At 44.0% G+C, this 14,245-nt stretch overlaps 1 protein-coding gene and 1 non-coding gene across 3 annotated transcripts in view; one reads left to right on the top strand and one right to left on the bottom strand.

Annotated features, from left to right (window-relative positions):
• Positions 1 to 13,892, bottom strand: part of CLUAP1 (clusterin associated protein 1) — a 32,733-nt gene extending 18,841 nt beyond the window's left edge. For both annotated transcript variants that reach the window (XM_075995026.1, XM_075995027.1), the window contains exons 1-6: positions 13,721 to 13,892; positions 12,100 to 12,211; positions 10,434 to 10,518; positions 9,300 to 9,479; positions 5,729 to 5,824; positions 3,378 to 3,461 (exon numbers count right to left, since the gene is read on the bottom strand). In XM_075995026.1, the coding sequence (XP_075851141.1) occupies positions 3,378 to 3,461; positions 5,729 to 5,824; positions 9,300 to 9,479; positions 10,434 to 10,518; positions 12,100 to 12,211; positions 13,721 to 13,742 (579 nt within the window). In that variant the 5' untranslated portion in view covers positions 13,743 to 13,892. The remainder of the gene's footprint in view (positions 1 to 3,377; positions 3,462 to 5,728; positions 5,825 to 9,299; positions 9,480 to 10,433; positions 10,519 to 12,099; positions 12,212 to 13,720) is intronic.
• Positions 1,853 to 1,956, top strand: LOC142862481 (U6 spliceosomal RNA). Its single transcript, XR_012913572.1, has one exon. It is a non-coding gene; the product is annotated as a U6 spliceosomal RNA (small nuclear RNA).
• Positions 13,893 to 14,245: the final 353 nt, after the last annotated feature.

Raw genomic sequence — 14,245 nt, 5'->3', positions numbered from 1 at the left:
AAGACACCAGGAGACATGTGAGTTCACTCTCACAGAGAGAAAGCTGGGCCTCCTTTCTGAACAACTCAAGCTGATGGAGACTATTTCTCTGAATCAAAGTCAGATTAAATCCTAGTGAATTTATTTGACCTTAAAAAATAAAAACTATTTTAAAATAGGCATTTGTTCCTCAAACAAGAAAGATCAACATATAAACCTAAGTAATTTTCCCTGGCTTCCTGAAATACACGGTCTATACTTTATAACCCTCTTTAAGTACTCATGGTATTGTTTTGGTTTTACTTTCAGAATTAGCAAACATCATGGATGTTTTCCAACAATGGAAAGATATCTTAAGAGATATTCACCAAGAAATTAATTGTCCCCTCTTCTGGATATTCTTATTTTTAATGTATTAATGCTAAGGGCACTTTTATGCCATGTTCACTAGATTCAGTTAGAATGCTGATAAGCATAAGAGTACATTATTTTTTAATGAAAATTTACAGAAAAATTAGAGTATAATGCAAAGCATTTTTCCCAACCTAGGTGTAAACTGCTGACAAGGTACCCCATCACCCTGAATAATTCAGTGCATATTTCATACGAATAATCTCCTACACAACCGCAATACAACCATCAAAACTCGAACTCAGCCCCGACGCACCACCACCTAATCCTCAGACCCATTTCAGCGTCCCCACTTGTCCCAGTGAAGTCATCAACAGCAGACGGGAGCCACCTGAGTTATTCAGGCATCATCATCTGCAGACTCCTTCAGCCTGGAATGTTCCTCAGATTGCCTTGACTCTTATGTCCTTTTCACTTTTTTTTTTTTTTTTTTTTTGAGACAGAGTCTCGCTTTGTTGCCCAGGCTAGAGTGAGTGCCGTGGCGTCAGCCTAGCTCACAGCAACCTCAGACTCCTGGGCTCAAGCGATCCTTCTGTCTCAGCCTCCCAAGTAGCTGGGACTACAGGCATGCGCCACCATGCCCGGCTAATTTTTTTTTTCTATATATATTAGTTGGCCAATTAGTTTCTTTCTATTTATAGTAGAGACGGGGTCTCGCTCTTGCTCAGGCTGGTTTTGAACTCCCGACCTCGAGCAATCCGCCCGCCTCGGCCTCCCAGAGAGCTAGGATTACAGGCGTGAGCCACCGCGCCCGGCCCCTTTTCACTTTTGAAGAGTATAGGCCAGTTAACTTATAGAATGTCCTTCAATTTGCTTCATCTGATTAGATTCAGATTATGCATCTTTGGCAGCCATATCTCAGCAATAACTGCATCCTATCGGGCATGCATAATTTTGATTTGTTCCATTATGATGATGTTCATTTTGATCACTTGATTAAGGGGGTGACTGCCAGGCTTCTCCATTAGAAGTTACTCTTTTCCTTTTTGTAATCAGTAAGCATTTTGTGGGGAACTACTTCAAAACTATGTGAATAACTTGCTTCTCATCATATGGTTTCCCATTTCATTCAACTATACTATTAACTAAATCACTATAACTTACTTATTTTGATGCTTAAATTATCCCTGGTTTGGCCAGGGGAGGCCCATACAATTTGGCTTCTGTGGCCTTTTGACAGCCTTCTTTCATCCTCTGAGCACTTCCTCACTTTCTGGCACAACAAGATCTTGCACTTCTGTCCCAGCTCTGGGATCAGCCATTTTTCCCTAGGAGCTCCGGTTCTTTTTAGGAGGAGGAGAATGGCATTTAGAAGCCAAGATCGAGGTGCTCAGAACTAAGAAATGTGTGAGTGTGGGTGTGTTTATGTGTGTGCATACAAATATATGACATTTATATACACATACACACATATTCCTTATAAGTACATACATATATTAAAATATATCAAAATTTATTTCTGGTGCTTGATTTGGCAGCACATGTCCTAAAACTGGAATGATATAGAGGTCAGAATGGCCCCTGTACGAGGATAACACAAAAATTCATGAAGTGTTCCATGTTAAAAAAATCTATCTATCTATCTATCTATCTATCTATCTATCTATCTATCTATCTATCTATCTATCTAAAAAGCTATGCGTATTTACCCAACACCTTCAATGTCAGAGTTCATTCTAATTTTCTCTCTTTCCCTTTCTATAACTCTCTTCTCCAACAGTGGGGAACTTGGCTCTTATATCCTTAATGTATTACTTATCTGATCAATCAAACCTATATGTAACCAATCTCCCATCCGCGTTGCCATGCCTTTCTCACCATGTGGCTCAGATGCCCTGTGTGGGCTGCCCAGGGAGTATTATTGCCTAATGACAAGGAAATTACAAAAAAACCTATGATTCTTAGAATTTTATACAACTCACTGCAAATTCTTGTTTTATGCCTACTATTTTTTTTTTTTTTTTTTTTGAGACAGAGTCTTGCTTTGTTGCCCAGGCTAGAGTGAGTGCCGTGGAGTCAGCCTAGCTCACAGCAACCTCAAACTCCTGGGCTCAAGCAATCCTTCTGCCTCAGCCTCCCGAGTAGCTGGGACTACAGGCATGCGCCACCATGCCCAGCTAATTTTGTCTATATATATTAGTTGGCCAATTAAATTCTTTCTATTTATAGTAGAGACAGGGTCTCGCTCTTTCTCAGGCTGGTTTCGAACTCCTGACCTTGAGCAATCCACCTGCTTCGGCCTCTCAGAGTGCTAGGATTACAGGCGTGAGCCACCACATCCGGCCTATGCCTACTCTTAATTTACATAAGTCCCCTTGCCTGTGTCTACTGAATAAAATAAATCTCTTATGATGACTGACTATCCATGTAGCCCAAGACCAAGCTTGACACACACCACTGTGATGAATGCTCATAAGGACTAAGGACCTCATACAGTTGGCACTGCTGTTCTCCCCATTTTACAGATGAGGAAAGTGAGGCACAGAGGGGTTAGGTAACTTGCCTACGATCACACAGTGGAATTCAAACCTAAGCAGTCTGAGTTTAGCGTCCACCTGTCATCTCCCTTGCACCTGAATAGTTTAGAGAAGAGGAGTAACAACTGAGCGTGGGTGAGTAGTGAAGGTTAGTGATCATTCTATTTATTAGAGTCTCTCTAGAATTAAAACCTGGAAATCATTCAAATGTTCAGTAGTGAGGAAACGGTTAAATAAGAGCATTATTTATTAAAATTATTAAAGAATTAAAAATAATTATCAAATTAAAACTGAATTCTTAATAACATGAGAAATTGTTCTTATTTATAATGAGGGGAAAAACAATAGTAGTAACCTAGATATTCTAGGTTACCTATTCTAGATATTCCTCTGAATTTTTAATTTCTCCACTAACATATCCTTATTAAGAGGCCTTGGGTGTTCTGTCTTGTGCAGGCAGGAAATCGGTGTTTTTGAGTCCCAGGCATAAAGACATTTAAATAATCTTACCAAAATCTCTTTGATTGCAACTCTCATCACTTTTTCAGTCTCATTTATTTCCAGAGGTCTGCCAATAGCTTCTGTTCTCATTTCCTAGAGGAAACCATAAAATCATTTACCTATATTTTCAGAAAAGAAGTTCACAAAACCAATATTCCTAGAACTAGATATGGCTTATGGACTGAGTCTCAGAAGTTTCATCACAACATGGATCTCTCATACAAAAACACTCCTTGCCATCACCTCTCCTACAAACCTCTTCCGTAACCTGACCCTTCTCCAGACCTGGGGGCCTCCTTTGCTGTTAGAGGTCCATGTGCCCCTATCTCCACGGGCAAAACTAGACTCAGCTTCTGTTATGTTTTCTCCCAAATTTGTTTCCTTATCCGTATTCCATACAGATGATTCCCAAACTAAGCACAGGACAACTTGCTGTCCAAATCCCCTGATGGCCTCTACAATCTTTCTTTCTTTTTTCTTTGACACAGAGTCTCACTCTGTTGCCTGGACTAGAGTGATGTGGCATCAGCCTAGCTCACAGCAACCTCAAACTCCTAAGGCTCAAGCAATCCTTCTGCCTCAGCCTCCTGAATAGCTGGGACTACAGACATACACCACCATGCCTGGCTAATTTTTTTCATATATATGTATTTTTTAGTTGTCCAGCTAATTTCTATTTTTTTAGTAGAAATAGGATCTCCCTCTTGCTCAGGCTGGTCTTGAACTCCTGAGCTCAAAGGATCTACCCACCTTGGACTCCCAGAGTGCTAGGATTACAGGCATGAGCCACCACACCCGACCCTAAATTCACTTAATTTTAAAACATTAGATCGAACGTGTATGTTTCAATGCCAAAAATACTTACAGGTAAGGATTAAATACCACTCCATTTCTTCTTAAACCAGTGGTTCCCAAACTCTGCTTCACGTTGGAATCAACTGGAAACCTTTAAAAACTGGTTCTTAGTCTCAGACACTCTGATTCATTGGTATGGGGGAAACCTGGACATCAGGTGAGTCTAACATTCAGCAAAGTTTAGGAACCACACACTCTTAACCACCGGTATGGCGGTCACCAGCAGCGAAACCTTGCCCACAGCCAGCACTCACAGTCCACACGATAGTTTGTGCTGTGCATTGATGACAAATCCGTTTTGCTCTTGTGTGATGAGGAAAGCTTGAAAGCACTGAAAGCTTGTTTTACTTTACAGGCAGCTTTACTTGTAATGTAAATCAGAATAGGTAACATACATATATGTTTTCATTACATTATTTTTAAATGTTCACAATTTTATTTCGATAAATGAAAAATTAGAAAAGTTGGCTAAAGTCGATGCTCGGTTCATCTATGGCTATCGACTATAGTCAATGCTGGGCTGTGCACGTTCATCTGTGGCTGTTGACTATAGTCGACGCTCATACTGAAGTGGTTAAACAGCTGCTTAACTGTAGGTGATGGCATGTAATCCTTGATTGGCACTTGATAGAATAAGGATTGCAAATAAGTTTCTACTGCAACATGAACTTCAGTTTAGTTGGAGTGACTGCCAAGATAACAACAATCCCAAGTTTTGCTGAATGTGAGAATCACCCAGGAGACTTTGAGAACTCCCAATGCCCAGGTCACATTCGATAACAATGATATCACAAAGCCAGGTTTGAGGCCAGGTAGGGTGTCTCACGCCTATAATCCCAGCATTTTGGAAGGCTGAAGCAGGAGGCTCACTTGAGCCCAGGAGTTTGAGACTAGCCTGGACAACACTGTGAAACCACATCTCTTAAATAGTCGGGCATGGTGGCAGATGCTCCCAGCTACTCAGGAGGCTGAGGCAGAAGGACTGGTGGAGCCCAGGAGTTCAAGGTTGCAGTGAGCTGTGACTGTGCCATTACACTCCAGCCAAGACAACAGAGCAATATCCCGTCTCCAAAAAAGAAAAGAGCAAGCCAGGATTCAGGAGCTTTTAAAGATCCCCAAGTGATTCCACTAGGCAGCAAGGTTTGGGAACCACAAGCTCAGAAAATAGCACTTTTGAGAAGAATGCCGAGGCTGAAAACACCAGAAAAAAGCATCATGATCAATAAAATCTACCATGGACACAAAGGGGACAGTTTCAGCCACGTGCCACACACCTGCCATTCCTAAACTAGGAGCTAAATGCATTAGCACCAGTGGATGAGCACTCACTAGAAGAAAAGCAGCTAGCGGCCTATGTATCACTTTCCCACACATTACCTCATTTAATCAGGTATGTTTAATTAAATCAGAAGAACTGAAAAGGGAGAACAGGATTGAAAAACAAAACCCTGAAGAGAAAATCTGCATAACTAAGAAAGTAATTATTTTATCTGAATGCAGCTTACCCTCAACTCCACCTCCTTGCCCAGCAAATCATACAGAGATGCTCCTTTGGAGGTGATTTCAGATGCAAGCTGCCTGGCTGCTTTCAAATCTGCGATCTGGAAGGAAAATATCAAAACCAGAAACCTCAGTAGCAGATTTTTATTAGGCATTCAATCACCAGTCTGTTAATGTCAAGTCCTACCTCCAGGTGGGACACCTGACTAAAGATTGCATTTCGCCAGGCAGCACTCATGTGCTGCCGAAGAGCACTCCCAGGACACCTGGTTAAGAAGCAATGCTCTAAGCACGAATGAGACCAATTCCAAGACATCTGGGTCTCTCTGAAAACCAAACTGAACCCACAACCAGGAGTTATGGGTGGGAGAAAGCTGACATGCTTCCTGTTTGGACTAGGTCACAACAGGGTACCCTGACAGTAGTGCAGTGACCAAAGGAAGGGGCAACCTGAGGGACACATGTCCTACCATGGCATCCTGATGCCCTATGTTCAATCTTCCCCTGTCCCCTCCTCCTCTGCCTTGGACTTTCCTCCCCAGGGTTGCTGTGAGGCTCAAATGGGGCAGTATCCACTGAGTACTTACAACAGTTCTGGGCTCCCATGTGGGGGAGTTATTGCCAGGAAGGAGATGGCGACAACCATGATGACAATTTAGCACCTAGCCCTTTGCACAGGCTTCTTTCTTAGGATGTGCACGTCACCTCCTCTGCCTTGAATACGCCAAATTTTCCAAAGTGCTTAAACATAAGTATCTCCCTGCTCCACACTTATTCTCCCTCCCTCCTAAACAACTAATTCCCACCTTCTCTCTTTCATTTCCTTCTCTTTTCTTTTTTTTTTTTATCTTTTTTTTTTTTTTTTTTTGAGACAGAGTCTCGCTTTGTTGCCCAGGCTAGAGTGAGTGCCGTGGAGTCAGCCTAGCTCACAGCAACCTCAAACTCCTGGGCTCAAGCAATCTTACTGCCTCAGCCTTCCAAGTAGCTGGGACTACAGGCATGTGCCACCATGCCTGCCTAATTTTTTTTATATATTAGTTGGCCAATTAATTTCTTTCTATTGATAGTAGAGACAGGGTCTTGCTCTTGTTCAGGCTGGTTTCGACCTCCTGACCTTGAGCAATCCGCCCTGCCTCGACCTCCCAGAGTGCTAGGATTACAGGCATGAGCCACTTCGCCTGGCCTTCCCATTTCCTTAGTTGCCCAGGGCACTGCTCACTCCAGCTCCACTACCTCATCCCCAGGATTCAGCTCCTTCCAATTCTAGCTGCTTTTCCTCCCTTCCTGCAGCAAATCTCATTTTCTTTGTAGGATTCTCCTCACCTTCCCCATCTGCCAACAGTGGAGAGTGCCAGAGTTCAGTCCCTGGACCTCCCTTCTTTTCTACTGGCACTCCCCTAACCTCCCAGCTGCAATACCGCCTGCATGCCTGTGCCTCCCAGCCCTGAGCGCCAGCCGGCTCTCTCTTGAGCTCTAGTCTCAACACTAACTTCCTGTTCAGCATTTCCATCTGACATTCCAACAGGCATGGCAAATACAACACGCTCAGAACCAAACTCCTAATCTTCCCCACCAAACCTACACCCTTCCAGACTTCTCCATTTTGATAACTTCATCCTTCTAGGTGTTCAGCCCACAACTTTAGAGCTGTGATGTCTAATACCGGAACCACTAGCCACATGTAGCCATTTTCACACTTAAATTGTCTAAAAATTAAATTAACTCAGTTCCTCAGTTGTGCTCACCACATGTGGCCAGTGGTTTCGCAGAGCACAGCAGAGACACAGAACTCGCCCACCTAGCCCACCAGCATGGCCAGTGTGACCGCACGGTGCTGCTTCAAGATCTTCCTTGTATTGTCTCGTCTGCTCTCAACTCTCATCCAATCCCATGAGATCTAGCACCAGAATATGTCCTAACATCCAGCCACTTCTCCCCTGAGAAGTCCGGCTCCTCGTTAAAGAGCCACATGTGATTTTTCAGGCCCAGCCATAGGTAATGTCAAGGCTGTGTTTGGCAGCCTCTCAGGGGAAGCTGCCCTCCCTGTGCCAGCCTGAGGCACAGCCAGTGCCCTGTACCTGGGAGGGAGCTGCAGTTGAGGACTCAGGCCCTCTGGCCTAGCCCTGGTGCCTTCATTCCTAGGTCCTCTGAGGCTTGGGCCGAGGCCTCTGTGGGGAGGAGGGGGGAACCCTGAAGCCACCTTTCCCACCCTGATTCAGGACCCAGGACTTTCCACTTCTAGTTCTTCCCCCTGGCCTTCTCCCCAACTCAGAGTCCATAAAACTACTGGCGCCTCTGGTTGGGGGCTCCCTCAATACTGGGACGACCCCAGGTCTGCATGGATCCACCTGACCCTCTACTTGTGGCCGTTCCATGGAGAAAACAGAACAGGAGAAGTTGGTGCTTCCTCCAGTTTTATTTTATTTTATTTATTTACTTTTTTTTTGAGACAGAGTCTCACTTTGTTGCCCAGGCTAGAGTGAGTGCCATGGCATCAGCCTAGCTCACAGCAACCTCAAACTCCTGGGCTCAAGCGATCCTCCTGCCTCAGTCTCCCAAGTAGCTAGGACTACAGGCATGTGCCACCATGCCCGGCTAATTTTTTGTATATACATTTTTAGTTGGTCAACTAATTTCTTTCTATTTTTAGCAGAGATGGGGTCTTGCTCAGCCTGGTTTCAAACTCCTGACCTCAAGCAATCCGCCTGCCTCAGCCTCCCAGAGTGCTAGGATTACAAGCGTGAGCCACCACGCCCAGCTCAGTTTTAGAGTCCTGCTTACACCATCACAGTAAGTGGTTAAAGGCTTAACTTTCATTTTTCACTGGCTGCTGTGGCTGGCTCCTCTGACACCTGACAGTCCACTGAGCTCCTGACACTGGCCCCCCTGACATCACTGCTCATAGTCACTGTCACCTGCTTTCTAACCCCCCTGCGCTGCCCTCTTCAGGGAACCCAGCAGCCAGAGTGATCCTTTTTATAGGAAATTCTAAACATGTAGGTCTCTGCTCAAAACCCAACAATTTTCTACCTCAGAGTAAAAGCCAAAAGTTTCCCAGATGCCAGAGGGTCTGTCCCTACCTCCCTGCTGGCTCTCATCACACAGCCTCCTTGCTGTTCTGTTCCTCTAACATACAAAACATTCCCATCACAGGACACTCTTCCTACCCCTCACCTTCCCTCCCTTGGGTCCCTGCTGAAAACACTGCCCAACCCTGGTCACCCTATACAACACCCACCCTGCTCTGTGATCCTCCACAGCACTTACAGCCTCTGACCTTCCACACCTTTGCGTTGCCCTTCAAAGGCTCACTCCTCCAAGTGAGCGGCAGGAACACACAATTTCTGTCCCTTTTATTCACAGCTGTATTCCTAGTGCTTGAACACTACCTAGCAAATACCCCACTTTCAACAGTGAAATGAATTACTGTGGCTTTCTTTATCCAAATGCTGATGAGCACAAAAGTGACAAATCACCCTTAGTCAAGGAGTAAGGAAAGAGTAACCAACACTTTCTGTTTCAGAGTTTGAGGAATAAAACACTCCGTCCCTCACTACAGCCTTTCATTGTCCTCACCTTTGAGCCGAGATCAAACTTGAATTTGCTGATATCTTCCTCTCCAATCTTAGAGCCCTCCATCCCTTTGGTCTTCATAGCATTGTAAAGGACAGATGTGATCTTCAGTAGTTCTTTCACTGCATACCCATCTGCTTGATAAAGCTTCTTAGTATTGAGTTTTATATGTGCCTTGGTGGCCTATTTTAGACAAAAAAAAAGTTTAAGGACCTTTCCAGGTAATGTCTAAACCAAATCCCATAATCTCATGTAGGTGAATTGAAAATGTCTCTGTTGACATTTGGGATATAACCTAATAGTACAAAGAGTACAGGATCCATCTGACTCATACAGTGTGAATGGGTGTGTAAACTGATACAGTCTCAATGGACAGCAATCTGGTAAAGGACATCAAAATTACAAATGTACATATCTTTTGACCCAGCAATTAGATCCTAAGAACTTATTCTAGGGATGTACTCACACATAAACAAAAATAAGTATAGGTTATTTGTGACAGCATTGTTTCAAAGAGCAAAGCTGGAAACAACCTAAATCCCTACCTATATAAATTGCATAAATTATGATATATCCATGAAAGCAATACTACTCAGGTGTAAGAGAATGAGGAAACTGTATTTGGAAAGTTCTCCAAAATATACCATTGAGTGAAGAAAGCATGATACAAAACAGTATGTACAGTACACTACCATTTATGTAAAAGGAAGGAAAAAGAATGTATACTCTTCTTTGCTTATATATAGAGAGAGAAACTATGGAATAAATTTACAATAACAGTCGCTGGGAACGGAACTGGGCTGATGGCAGACAGGGTAGAAAGTCAGAGAAACTATGGAATAAATTTACAATAATAGTCACTGGGAACGGAACTGGGCTGATGGCAGACTGGGTAGAAAGTCATTTTACTCTACCCGGTTCCATGATATTTTTTATTTTTGAAGCATGAAAAATATTATATATTCAAAAATAAACAAAAAAAATTCTTAAATAATGAATTAAAAACCAAAAAGGCTTTGCCAGAAACCTGGCAACGGAATGGTTTTAGAAAGTAAACTCGATTACTCAATTTGAAAACACCCTTACCTAGAACTCCGCCCTTTCCCTTACAACTCCACAAAATAACTGTCAACTAACCATGAACTGGGCAATTGCTTTAATGAAGAAAACTCGGTCTTGTTCAGTCTCAACATCAGAAGGGATATCAGTCTGAGGTTCGTACCTATCAGAAAGAGAGAGAAACACACAAATTAATCAAGTAGAAAGTCCACTAAAGAGAAAAAGGCAAGTGAGAGGACAGTGGATCTATAACAGGAAACTCTCCAAGTCCCCAGCTAAGGTATTAAGAAAAACTTCAGGCCAGGTGTGGTGGCTCACGCCTGTAATCCTAGCACTCTGGGAGGCCGAGGCAGGCGGATTGCTTGAGGTCAGGAGTTCAAAACCAGCCTAAGCAAGAGTGAGACCCTGTCTCTACTATAAATAGAAAGAAATTAATTGGCCAACTAATATATATACAAAAAAATTAGCCGGGCATGTAGGTGCATGCCTGGAGTCCCAGCTACTCGGGAGGCTGAGGCAAAAAGATTGCTTAAGCCCAGGAGTTTGAGGTTGCTGTGAGCTAGGCTGACGCCATGGCACTCACTCTAGCCTGGGCAACAAAGCGAGACTCTTGTCTCAAAAAAAAAAACCAAAAAAAACCCCACAAAACTTCAAAAGCAACACCAAATACCAAGGGAGCAAATCCCCACCTACGAACAGGTTTAACTGATTTCCAAAACCAAATGTAGAACTCAGCTTACAAAATTAAATCTATCTCAGACCTCAAAGTTTCATAAAAATAATCAGAACTGCCAGGCGTGGTGGCTCACGCCTGTAATCCTAGCACTCTGGGAGGCCAAGGCAGGCGGATTGCTCAAGGTCAGGAGTTTGAAACCAGCCTGAGCGAGACCCCGTCTCTACTAAAAATAGAAAGAAATTAATTGACCAACTAAAAATATATATACAAAAAATTAGCCAGGCATGGTGGCACATGCCTGTAGTCCCAGCTACTCGGGAGGCTGAGGCAGTAGGATCGCTGAGCCCCAGAGATTGAGGTTGCTGTGAGCCAGGCTGACACCACGGCACTCACTCTAGCCTGGGCAACAAAGTGAGACTCTGTCTCAAAAAATAAATAAATAAATAAATAATCAGAACTGTCACCCCAGCTGAGAGCTCTTGATTCAGAGATAAACGTGAAGGCCAATTAGCTAGTTCTGAGAAGCAGCAGAGTTGTTGAAGTTAAATTACTTTCTTCAAGTTACTGAGAATTCACCAGAGGGCGGCAGACCGCAGCACTCAACCTGTGCAGCCCACAAACTCAACGTTATTTTTACATTTTAAGAACAAAGAATATGCGACAGAGATTTTACGTAGTCTCTGAATATTATGTGTAACAACATGTAAAATATTAGTATTTCCTATATGGCCCTTAACATAAAAAGTTGCCAACCAAGAATATTAGATTTTTCACACAAAAAGAAATCTAAATTATTTCTAATCCAGGGTCCTGATGAGAGTGTGCAGGGAGGTCCCTGTCACTCTGTGGTGAGGGCATGAAGAGGAGCCTTTCTTCACTGCCTGTTATATTCCCACTCCCACAGCACTCTTTAAGCTCAGCTGATTTTTAACAGGTTGCAAATGAGTCTGTCAAACTCAAAACTTTATTGAATTATTCCTTTTGCATCACAACAGTAGCCTGTTTCTACGTGGCTAATCAATAAATTTCAGTATTCGTTCTAAGACTCCAAAACAGTGCAGTTCTAACCTTTTCACAAGCCAGAGAAGCACTTCGGATACAAGTCCAAAATTGGGTGTGCGGAAATTTTCCATAGAAATATGTCGAGGGTAACCCAGGGCTCTCATCATCTCTGTGAAGTCTGTCCAAGGCAAAATACAATTCAGTCAGTTCCCCGTCACACAGCAACTACTTATTAACTTAGATATTATCTTTGCTTTCCCTTCTTATTCCCAACCTACTGACAGTTTGAGGGACTAGTTATCTACTCTCTAAGAGGGAAAGCAAAAACGAAATAAAATTGAAAATACCTATTCTGCTATGAAAAACATCTATTTCAGTTCCATGGGAGAAGCAGATGATATACGTGATAAATGGAATTTAGGGATTACTTGTGAATTTAATTTCTCTCTTGTATATCTCATTTCTCTTTACCACTTGAAATAAGAAATACCTGGTTTTATAAAATGTTGTGAAGAAAAAATATTTTATATATAAAAATATATACAAAAATTAGCTGGGCATGGTGGTGCATGCCTGTAGTCCCAGCTACTAGGGAGGCTAAGGCAGAAGGATTGCTTGAGCCCAGGAGTTTGAGGTTGCTGTGAGCTAGGCTAAAACCACACTCTAGCCCTGGCAACAGAGACTCTGTCTCAACAAATATATATATATTTTTAAATATTAATAGTAGTTATTTTGGGGGGTAAGAAGGATGAAGTTCATGTTTCTGAGTTGTCTCTTTTTTTTTTAGTGAGCATACATGGCCTTAAAAATACAAAATTTAAAGATTAGTTGCCTTGTATTTAGAGAAATCTTAAAGAGAGTGGTTGAAATATAGAGCAATATTTAGATTTACTATAAAACAGATTAACAAATAGTAATACTAATACTTATTAATATCGCAGGTTGGGGTCACCTCAGGAAAAGCTACAGTACTTTCAGGAAAGCAGGACTTGGAAACAAACACAACATTGTCCGAGTTCCCATGATGTGCCTAGACCTACATTCAGTGAACTTCCAGCAACGTCTGCCTGCACTCTTCCTAAAGATGGATGTCCAAAATGTCCCATTGACATTTATGAATAACCTACCAGGACTCTGGAAGTTAGGTCAGATTTTGTCACATAATGGAAGAGAAGGCATGAGCACAGGAAAGAGCAAAGTCACAAAAGGGACTCCGTGACTGTTCTTTGGGAAATTTGAAGAGAGAGAAAATAAAGCAGCAGCTTTATCATCCAGCCCCGTCCTCAGGTTTGTAGCTGTTCGTTTCTCTAAGTGCTCAGCTAACCCAACTCAAAAATAGTCTCTGAATTTTCCATGCATTTTCCAATACGGTAGCTAGCAACGCCATGTAACTACGTAAATAGAAATGAGTTAAAATGAGACAACATTTAAGATGCAGTTCCCCACCCACACTAGCCGTATTTTAAGCGTTCTGCAGCCACACGCGGCCAGAGCAGCTGGAGAACGTTCTGCCATCGCAGAGGGTGCCTGCCGCTGGGCAGGCCCGGGCACTCGGCCCGGGGCACGGCAGCCGGGCACAGGGGGCTCCCGGCGGTGCCAGCCTCAGCCGGGCCCTCAGGGGACCCGGCGGGCCGGAGCCCCTAGTCTCTGGGAGACCCACGGGCCACAGGGGACGGAGCTGCCTTACTGCGGAGGTCGCGGAAAGACATGGTCCACAGCAGCCACGGGTCACAGCCGCTCGCTCCAGAGCGCTCGGGTCCAGCGCTCACCGGTCTCTATGACAACCAGCGGAGGCCAGGACGGCGCGCGGCCGGGGCCAAACAGGACGGGAAGCGCAGCAGCCACAGCGTGCGCATGCGCGCGAGAAGGGGCGGCCAGCAGAGGGCACTCCGGAGACGCCGTGGGTGTGGCGCTGCCGGCCTCTGTGGGGGACTGCGAGCACTGCGGCGTTCGGGCCCCTCTTTCCACACTTTGCAGACATTTGGCACTGACCGACGCGCTCAGAGCATGTATCTACTATGTGCTCGACACTGTGCTAAGCGCTTTACATGCTGCTTCTCATTTCCTCCTCACTTCTCTAAAGAATGTGCTGTAATCTGAGGAAGGCGGGGTCCTGCGCACAGCACGCTTCCTCTCTGGCATCTGCTAGACTGCCGGCCCGGCGGCCCGCGGCGTCCAGAGCACGAGGCTCCGGCTGATGGGAGACCAGGGA

Source organism: Microcebus murinus, chromosome 19, assembly GCF_040939455.1.
Source record: "Microcebus murinus isolate Inina chromosome 19, M.murinus_Inina_mat1.0, whole genome shotgun sequence".
Classification (NCBI taxonomy): Eukaryota; Metazoa; Chordata; class Mammalia; order Primates; family Cheirogaleidae; genus Microcebus; species Microcebus murinus.
The sequence above is the reverse complement of the archived record's forward strand: the minus strand, read 5'-3'. Positions and strand labels throughout refer to the sequence as shown.